Source organism: Lygodium microphyllum, chromosome 12, assembly GCF_053477565.2.
Source record: "Lygodium microphyllum isolate KBCC chromosome 12, Lygodium_microphyllum_v1.1.10, whole genome shotgun sequence".
NCBI classification, from domain to species: Eukaryota; Viridiplantae; Streptophyta; class Polypodiopsida; order Schizaeales; family Lygodiaceae; genus Lygodium; species Lygodium microphyllum.
In genome coordinates this window covers 39,707,918-39,718,259 of record NC_141146.1, presented here as the reverse complement: position 1 = coordinate 39,718,259, position 10,342 = coordinate 39,707,918, and the positions used below count along the sequence as shown (strand labels likewise).

Here is a 10,342-nt window from a genome sequence, read left to right as displayed (position 1 = left end):
TTGCTAATATAGACAATCACACAAGGGTAGCTAGAATTGTTGAAGTTTCTAGATAACACTTTTAGAGATTTTTAGATAAGGCAAAAGCATGATTCAGGCGTTTCACGCTTGAAAACAAGAGCAGGAGAGGTCATGGTCCTCATTGCAGGAGGAGGATGAGAGCATAGGGGTTGTTGTCTTAGCTTCGGACAAGAGAAGTTGTGGTGCTCGATCTATACTTCACTTTCTCTAACTTGATTGGAAGTATGGAACATAGGGAAGGTTGGTGATGGAGAAAGAAAGCAGGAAGAGTTGTTTGGGGGTTTTCTCAGAGAGGAAGAAGTAAACCGATCACGAAGGTCCCAAGAACGAGTCGAGCTTAAAAGAAGTTTGTGAGTGCTGGTTTCTCTTACATAATCAATTGTTGGGAGGTTGTACTCCGAGGGCAAATTTTGACTTGGATGTGGCATTTCGGAATGATCCCCCTTCAAATGAACAAGTGTAGGTAACTTGAGAAGATCCCTCTCAAAAATGTAAAAGCGTGCCGGTGTGAAGTTGCAATGGCTTGAATGTCCCAATAGGAAGCAGGCCAAAAACTGCACGTCTCGCTGGTCACAAGTCTACGAATCCCGGGACAAACATGAAGGAATGTGTGTGCACACTCTTATACATGGATGGATGGGCGTAACACAAACAAAGGCCTCTATCTAACCGACTCCTCGACCAGAGCCGACAGGCAAGGCAGGCAAGCCCTGCACCATTTCCCAATTTCACCCAGCACCTCTCTCGACTCTCAACCCGTTTCCCCTTATTAGTACTTCCCACGTACTGTTTTGTGAGAGCCAATCTAAACATTGAACTGACTCAGAAGTGCATCAGTCTGGATGGTGTAGCGGGAGACACATCATCTTAGCCCTGCGTTTGCACCCTTTTTAAGGTTAGGCCCAGCCTGAAGTCTAGGTAGTTTTCCTGAAATCAGTTTACCAAGAGAGCAAATCCAGTCCCACGAGAGAGCAGGTGAAAATTTTCTCACTGTGACTGACTTCTGGAGGGAGCTTTCTGTTATGTACAAATTCGCGAGTAGGACGAACGATCCCTGCCATTGTAGCTGTGGGGCTCTAGCTCTGGTAAGGGTACTTTGTCTTGATGTCAAGATCACATTGGCTGGCAGCTGCCTTTGCACCAGCAAACAAGATGTGCTGTTGCATTGAAGAGCTGTACACTTCCTGTCTGTTAGAGCTTTGCTCAGGTTTTGACACTCTATCTGTCTGACATTAGCTGCTTGTGATCTTGATAGAAGCATTTGCCATTGGCCACATGTTGGTCCCAGCCTATATTCAGAAGATGGGTCGGCTATATAGGTTCCTCAGGGCTTCCCATCGCAGTAGTTGTGAGCGAGAAGACCACAGGGTCAGTCTATCTATCTATCTCTAACACCAGCTAGACAGATACAGATAGACTATCGGATCCATCGCAGCTTGCTGCATACCGCAGTTCATACGCCATGGGCAACTGTATGTATACTGGCCACAAGAACATCCCTTCCTTTAAAAAAGCCTCTCCTGATCATTGTTGCATCAAGGTGCTGCACTCATCTGATGGCCGAATCTCCAAGCTCTACCAGCAGTCGCTACAGGCAGCCGAGCTGATGCTGGAATTCCCCAACCAGTTCTTGGTGGAGCTCCAGAAGGGAAACCATCGGCCTTCACCGCTCTCGGCAGACACAGACCTGAAGCCCTGCCAGGCTTACCTTCTCCTGGCCATGCACAGGATGAGCACAAGGATATCACAGGAGGAGATGGCCTGCTTCATGTCTGCCCTGTCCCATCAAATTGCAGATGCTTCTCCAGCCCCAAGGAGCGCCCAAAAGAGCAGCAAAGGCAGCCGCCGCAAGCCTTCATCGTACGGACGGCGGAGCAGGGTAGTTCCAATGGTGCAGGAGGATGCAGATGCCGATGATGGTGATGCTGACGATAGAAGAGATCCTAGCAGTGATGACAGCTCAGAGATCAGCTATGTCAACATCATTCAGAGGAGCTACTCTTCCGGCCCAGCGATCCCTCAGGAGGAGCTGCTGGATGCCATGCTTTCTGCTGCTGCATCGTCATCGTCATCAGCAAGAGGAGGCAGTAATCATAACCACCTGCTGATAAGGAGGGGATCGAGGTCATGGGTGCCCAGGCTAGAGACCATCAACGAGTGAGAGGACGGGGTCCTCCGGGCTCTCTCTCTCTCTCTCTCTCTCTCTCTCTCTCTCTCTCAAGGGCATTCACTTGCCGCTAGAGCAGAACTCCTTTTTTACGATGGGCGGCTGCAGCAGTCGAGCCTGATCACGGAGCAGAGACCTTGAAAGTTAATAGATCTTGAAGGTGCGTGCTGTGTATCAGAAAGGAATCATCTGACTTGGGAATGAGTATTCATTCATCTTCCTTCGCACAAGAACCACATGCGCCATCAGAAGAACCAGCCCGTCTCCCCGTGACTGCATATGTTGCAGGAGCAGCAGCAGCACAGCCAGCGTATGAACTCTCCTATCAGGATGCCAAGCCTTTGGATCCTTGAACATCCATTCCGCTATGGCCACCTTCTTCTTCTATCCAATGGGCTTAGCAACAATAGGACCTAAACATACACACTCTCTCGATTCCTCATGAGGTTTGGTTGCTGCTACTTCATGACCTCATTCGTACCTCGCAGAGAAGCCCCAAATGGATTATTGCAAGCAACTGAAAGCAAACACCCATGAAAGAAGGCTCATGAGCGCTCTTCTTCTTGGTTGCTAAGCAACACGATGTTAGCATATCAGGGTATGTACCATATCACATCACATCGTCATACAGCACAAAAGTTGCTGCTTGCCATGACGACCGCAACACAACAACTTGCAAACTGCACACTACTGTCAGTTTTCAGTTTTCCTCCCCCTATACATCACAACAAGGCCCAGCTTCTTCATAAGGCGTTGGGCCCTTCCATAGAGACTGTGAACACGCTCCAGAATTGCAACATGGCCCAAAAACAAGAACTGGATTCCACACATACATACCATGGAATCTCATCGGCATTACTCATTGCCAACGCCATTGGCACCCCCTATACCCCTCCAAGCATCATCAGGTCAATTCCCAGAAGCATGCCCACAGTGATGATAATCTGTTAGCCGAACTAGCTGGCACACATTTCTCTTCACACGAGCAAGCCACATTCTTTACTCCATACCACTTGTAAAGTACGCTATGTAGGGCGTCCTCTACTTTGAGGAGCATGATACCCTTTCCATCCATATATCAAACATCAAACATGGCGTCTCCATGTTCTTTTGTGTATAATATAGGAATGAAAAGAGGAAAGACACCCGATTTTAAGAGGCTTTACCAATTGTTTGAGTTATGTCTCTCTCTTTCTCACCTAGGAGAGAGAGGATATTGGAAAGCATTGCACATCTTGAATCATGGAGACATCGTTGGATTCATAGGGGAGGTACTCCATCTGATTCGAGGTAAGCTCATTGCATTGGTGTGTGGAAGAGTGCATACGCTATGTGAGAGGTACCCATAGCTCTTAGCTTGAAATACTTGAAGCAATAAGTAGTCCAAGGGGCTTGATGGTTTGCCCACGAGGGCAACAACATTTTGATTTTGTTATCGCGACCAAGGGATTCAAGCTTGAGTGCTTGTGTGCTCGCAATCCATTGTGACAAAGTAAGAGTTCATCTCCAAAATGACACTTTGTTTTAGGTAGGAAGTAAGGGAGTTGAAGGCCATTCGATCTCTTTTCTGGGTTAGTTTAGGTTTAGGAAGCTTTCTATGCATTGGTTAGAGTGGGAGGTGTGTATTTTTATCAAACTTGAGACATTAAGGTTTGGGAAATAAGGAAAATGATAACTCTTTGGATAACCAAGAAATAGGGGAACAGGGGAGGAAAAGAAATAGATTTTTTTATGTCTAGGATGGAAAATAGAGTGCGAAGGGAGAAAGAGAGAACACAAAAGGTGAAAAAGGGAAAGAGAAAGCTCATTTGCACTTAGTGAGATTGAGAGAGAGCTATTGAGAGAGAGACAGGGGAGTGACAGGTCTATAGGCAACATTGCCAATTATCTTTGCCATTGACATATTCAAACCTACTAGATATGCTCTAAGTCCTTATTGCTAATTATTCCCTTGCTTTAGAACCTTGGGTGCATTAACTATTGATTATCTAGATGTTAAAGTGAACATTTCTGCCATTCAATGTGTTATCGTGTGCCACTTTGGACGGTGACAGTAGGCCTTGAAAAACCGAGCCTTGACTTGTCTTAGATGTTTGACTCGAACAAGAATCTAACCACTCAGACTCGAACCAAATTTGGCTTGGGGTGGTTGAATCTTGGGCCTCTCATGGGGGCCAAATCTTGAGCTGGGACAGGCACCCTTTATCCGAGCTCGGGTCTGATTACTCGGATAGCCATATGCCTTAAGAAGCCCACTCAGAGGGCCAAATCTAGGACTCTAACAATCGAGTCTAGGACTGAAAAAAGTTGTCCAAAAACCTATTATTGAGTGTTTTTTACCACTTTGAGACTTGTTAGGGTCTATTGTGAGCTAACCAACAACTAAGTTGAGATCTTGACGACCAATAAGCGAAACCATAGAGCTATTTGTACTAAAAAACCTTGACCTAGCAGTCGGGGGGGGAGACTGAAAAAATTGACCATTGGCTACTACCCTAGATAGAGACTTAAGTTGATCCACTTGGCTAAACGCACATCAGAGTATCTATCGACCTGTCGAGGACCAAATTTGAATTGTTAGGAGTAATCAAAACCCCTCCAAAAGCAGCAGTCGTAGGAAATCGATTGGATGCGATTGAATTTATTAGAGAATCAACTCAATATTGTAGACATTTAAGCACATGTGAGACCTAGAAAGCTTGATTTCGTACAACACATATCGAGTCGCATTGCTAGCGCGTAAGTGTTGGATATTTGCAAACTATCAAATTAACAACGAATGCTAAAAATGAACCCACCGGTAGGAGTACAACCCCAAGAATCAGACGAGTGTAGACACCAGAAACAAAGATATAGAGAAGACAAAACCATCAGACTATTGGGAGAATGAAAGACTAGCCAAGATTAGAGATACAACTTTAGCCAACCGAGTTGACCTCATAGAAGTACTAGTGGGTCAGGAGTCAATCACTATGGTAGGCATTAGCTCGAATGAGAACAATCTCAAACTTGACCTTGACCTTAACATGGCAGATTACATGGATGATATCTAGTGACTTGTTACACAGTACGATCAGCATACAAAGATAGCGCACCATGGAATATTAGTAGCCGATATCATAGCTAACCTTGAGGGGGAGAGAAGTTTGGCAAGGATACCATTGCAATGCATGTGAGTATAGCCAGGAATAAAGGGCTAAGATGTTGCATCAGGAGAGAGAGCTCAACAAGGTTCACAAGATCCTAACCATCTGAGGTAGGGAAAAAATGGAAGGCAATGTCGATAGGGAGAGAGTCTTAGAAGCCCACCTCATAGTGAGTGAGCTACTCATGAAGAGATTGCTAGTCAATACTAGTACTAACCAAAGTGGGGCAGCCTTGATGGTATCATTGCTAGCTAGGGGTTACCTCGAACACCTAGGAGCCAAATAAAAATACCCATAGTTGCAAAGAAACTCAAGAAATACCAGGCAAGCAATAACCCCTACATGTTCATCGAGAAATTTGAGTAGCTGTGTGAGGCTAACAACCTCACAGACCCTTCTCAACAAGCACAAGCATTTGGTCTTTACTTGGGAGACAAGGGATGGACTTGATTTACCAATCTAGACAACACCAAACAGAATAACTTCACTTAGTCACATGTGAGGAGTCTCTACAAGAGGATACCTATGATGACTGAGCAACCCAATGAGAGAGTAGTCTCTATCAAATTCATTAGCATGAACCACAACAAGGAACTCTATAAAGCCCTTAGTGAGCAACTCGAAAATGCAAAGGGATGTGCTTGCAAGAGTCTTTGATAAAGCCATATGGGTGGATGACTTGCTCAGAGAGAGAAGCTCTCACGCTACACAACAAGGGTGGAGCCCCAAGAGGAACACCAAGGAAAAGGGGTTTCTACTGCAAGAAAATCTATCTTGTAACATCTTTTGTTTCATTCTTTAGATAACCACAACAAAGAGAAGAACAAATCTCCATGCAGCATCATAGTAAAGATCTCCCACAGATTTGATAGAATTAACCATAATCTTCAACATCTTCATATAATCCATCAATAGAACAAGAAACACAAAATAATACACCATTTTTAAATGGAGATAATAACATATTATTCATCTTTATTGTTTTCATAGTTCTCTCTCAATCTCTCATACATGGATACATTGTTTTGATAGAATTGGTTATCTCTCACTCACTCACTCACTCAATAATGCATCATCATCTCACTACAATAATCAATAATCACTCATAATCATCCCTCTTAGGTCGTGGATGCACCTCCGAAGAGGTATGGGAGATATGAAAGGGCACCAAAGCCACTACAGTGTCTCTTCATAGCTCACTACTATCACTTCATTTCAGTCTTCTCTTTAGTCTTCAGCAGCTACTTCTTCCATTTGTTTTAGCTCTTTTGAACTTAAATTAATCATTTTTAAAAGTTAAAAAACTTTCCCAAAGTACACCCTCATATGATAGAACACTTACAGAAGATCTACAAAACAGAACAGAACAGGACAGAGGCTCTATAGAAGGTCTACAAAGGGTTAACAGAAGGTCATAAAAAAATATTAGAACCTCATAAGTCTTACTAAAACCATCCCAAACTATCAAAAAATATTCAATAAGCTTTTAAAAGATCTCAACCTTCATCAATCATCAATCCATACTTCATACATAAGAAAATCAAAACAAAACAGAAGCTAAACAGAAGGTATCAGAACCAATCAAAACCTCAAGAGAACCTATCAGAACATCAGAGAGCCTCATATTGCTACTAAGAATCATCATGAGCTTCCAAAACATAATAAATATCAACCCAAAACACTTCCAAAACAACCAATCATTACTCAAAATCCATCAATAATCAACCATTCATGCCTCAAAAACAACAAAAATCAACCAAAAAATCTAGTCATTTCAGCATTCAACATATCGCCACACTTAGAAAGGAAGCATCTTGGTGATCGAAGGAAAAGAAGAATACAAGTTTAGTAAAGAGCTCAATTCGAGCTTTTTTAGCATCTTCAATAATCCACCCAACCACGACCCCAACATATCACCTGTGTCTAAGAAAGAATACAACTAAAGGAAAATACCATTATCCAGTAACACATCTTACAAACAATAGAAAGTCATGATAAATTTGTAAAGGATATAAGAGGTTCCTCAGCTTTGCATCGTAGGTTTTCCATCCACCATCACCCTTTGTGTCAATAGTCGAAAAGACAGCTCGCAAACAGATCCATTATTCAACCAACACGAACTCATCACATAAAAATTAATACAACACAAACACAAAACAACCATCTGAATGGCACCTCCAAAAGAGAGATATATCATTAAGAAGCACAAAAGATACATCTAGGGGTATCAGTGAAGATGATCCCTCTTGAAAGCTTGATGATTACGAAAGCGATACATGGATAAGGATTCATCTACAAAAGATTTTGGAGAATTCTGAAAGAATGATGAATCAAATGGATGGTTTTTTGAAAGATAAGCTAAAAGATCCACCCTCAATTGGTTAGTGTTCTGCATATGAGTAGAGGCTTTATTTGGTCGTTGGTTCATGACTACATAATCAATCATTGAATGCCACAAAGTATCAGGGCAAGCACCCACTTTAGAAGAATAGCACTGGAACATTTCATCTATCCTCAACTCCAAATGGTTGACATATAAGGCAGCTTGTAAGACCATATCTCCTATATACCAAGCCAGATCTACATCATCTGAAATTAATAGGCCACCTCGTAGATACATATAAGACATCAGCATTGTATCCAAAGTCACAAAATCTTCAAAGACCATACAGACAACTTTTGTCAGCAAATCAGAAAACCAGGCTCCACTCCAACCATCCTCTAGAAGAAGTAGATCCATCGTTGAGAGCTGAATATAGAATGCCAACTTCTACAGATGATAGTGGACAAAAAAGGAATGGTTGAGAAGAACATACTCCTGAAATTTCTCAAATGTAGACCATAATAGATCCATCCTGGACTGCAATCTTTCCACTTTAGCTTGAAACAACGAACATAACGTGGCCTGTCTCTAGAGAACTGCCAAGTCCGTAGGGGTAAAAAAAGGAACTAGTTGCACAATAGAGCTCTGTGAAGAGAACATGACTGGACCAGTTGATCATTAAGGTGCTGAATTTGGTTTCTACTCTGTGCTAAGGTGGTATTGGCTATCTTAAGCTCCTCTATCTGGGCGGCTAATAAAGCCTGAAGCTTGTGAGATTCCTTCAACAATCTATCTCGTTCCTTAATTATATTAACCACTTGGGTTTTAGTGTCAGCCAACTGAGTGTGCAAACTAGAAATTTCCATTTTCTGAGCATCAATTATCTTAGTCTGTTGCTCCATTTGGGTACAAAGATCAGAAAAGCATTCATGAGTAGAAGCTAGCTCGGCATTTGCTTTTGTCAACTCTTCTTTGGTCTGTTGGACTTCATCATAGAAAGAGGAATAGAGCTGTTGGATACATGCAGTCATTGAGAGCTTAATAGAACATTGAACATCTTGATATAGGAAGGGAATTGCATTTCCAATTACCAAGCATTGCACTGAAGGGATGGAAATCTCCAGAGTACCCTCATGATGTGCTCTGAAAAGATTTGATGGTGTGAGGAAAACTGGTAGGTGATTGCTAGATTGATCAGGAACGGAGACTGGAGGAGGAGTTGGGGCTGATTCAGCTACTCGTTTTAAGTGTTTCCTCTGAACTACCACAGGAGGGATATGATCAAGATCCTCAATGATGACATCAAAGTGTTCAGTAGGGGGAGGAGCATCTGGTGGATCAACTATCAAGGTAGGAACTTCCTTCGAAGGGGCGGCATATGCCAAAAAGATAGAAAGGTAGGAACAAAATGTAGCATTAGTTACATTACCCCTGGTAGCTCTGGCAAAGTGTTGATCCATTATGGATAGAAGGTAGGAACTCCAATCAATCATTATGCCTTTCAACACTATTCTCGAAGCTGTAAACAATTGCTTTGAAAGGTAATTAGAGGGTGTCTTGGCAGGCATAAACCTGTCTTGAAGAAACTAATATAGCTGCTTCCACACAGGATTGGAGATCATGGAGACACTGATGCCAGAAGTGGTAAGAACCTTCTTGGGATCCAACACATCTTGTGTCTGCTTCTGCAACAATTTAAGGATATCCTCATTCGAGAACAGTTGTCTAGCAATAGGGAAAGAGTCTCCCTGATAGGGTAACGATAGAGCCTTGCCCAAACTTTTAGGTGTTAATTGGACAACGGTTCCTCTGACTGGACCAGACCTCTTACTTTAATAGGCTAGAAACTGATCACAAATATCAGTATCCTCTGGGATGAATGGTAATGAGAGTGCGATGAACTTGGCTAAGCTTGCTTTGCCAATAAGTTCAGACTCCATCAATAAAGAATAATTGTGGGAGACCAATGGGACGTACTAAACTGGAGGAGGAGCTTGAGGTGCCATTCAGATAGATTACACACACACCACACACACAGACAATCATAGTGAATGCTTGCAAAACAACAGAATATCCATAAAAAAGAAATCGACTAGAATAAGTACACACAGACATGACTAACGGACTGACCACCCCAAACAATCAGAAAAAACTCGGTATGACATCTACACATATGCGGTCGAAAGCTTCATGCTATGCAACAGACATGCACCCGAGACCCTGTATCATGCAGAAAAGAAAATTACAGACTGGACCTATAATCATATCATACAATCAAACCATAATACCTCAATAACCCACTGAGAACATAACCAGAGCTTTTGTAAGCAATGACAGATCGAAAGACTACACATACCCATCCCACGAAGTGCATTTATGTTGAGATATCGAGCTCCACTCGTGATATGCCAGGGTGATCGTTGTGCATTTATGTCACCGACTTGTTAGCTGCAGATACGGTTGGTACATCGCCTATGAATAATAGCTAGATGACAGCTATCCTTATCTACTCTAGTTCGTGGCTCAGTTAGTATGCCACCTTAGTTAGTTGAGTTTGGTTTGAGACCCATATATAGGGTTCTTCTATTTCTTTGTACTAGAGTTCTTTTTGGCTTACACAACTAAGAAGAGAAAAACTGTTTTCAACCTCCACCTGTGTGTGTATTCCCCCATTGTGCAAGCAAG

General features: G+C 42.6%; 1 protein-coding gene across 1 annotated transcript; it reads left to right on the top strand.

Moving 5' to 3' along the window:
* Positions 1–1,044: 1,044 nt before the first annotated feature.
* LOC148027663 (uncharacterized) lies at positions 1,045–3,340 on the top strand. The gene has a single exon (XM_087688932.1). The coding sequence runs from the start codon at positions 1,484–1,486 to the stop codon at positions 2,180–2,182; it is 699 nt and encodes a 232-aa protein (XP_087545058.1). The 5' UTR covers positions 1,045–1,483; the 3' UTR covers positions 2,183–3,340.
* The last annotated feature ends 7,002 nt before the right edge of the window (positions 3,341–10,342 follow it).

Excerpts from the sequence above, each read along its gene's own strand:
- LOC148027663 (XM_087688932.1), top strand. The coding sequence starts at position 1,484 with ATGGGCAACTGTATGTATACTGGCCACAAGAACATCCCTTCCTTTAAA.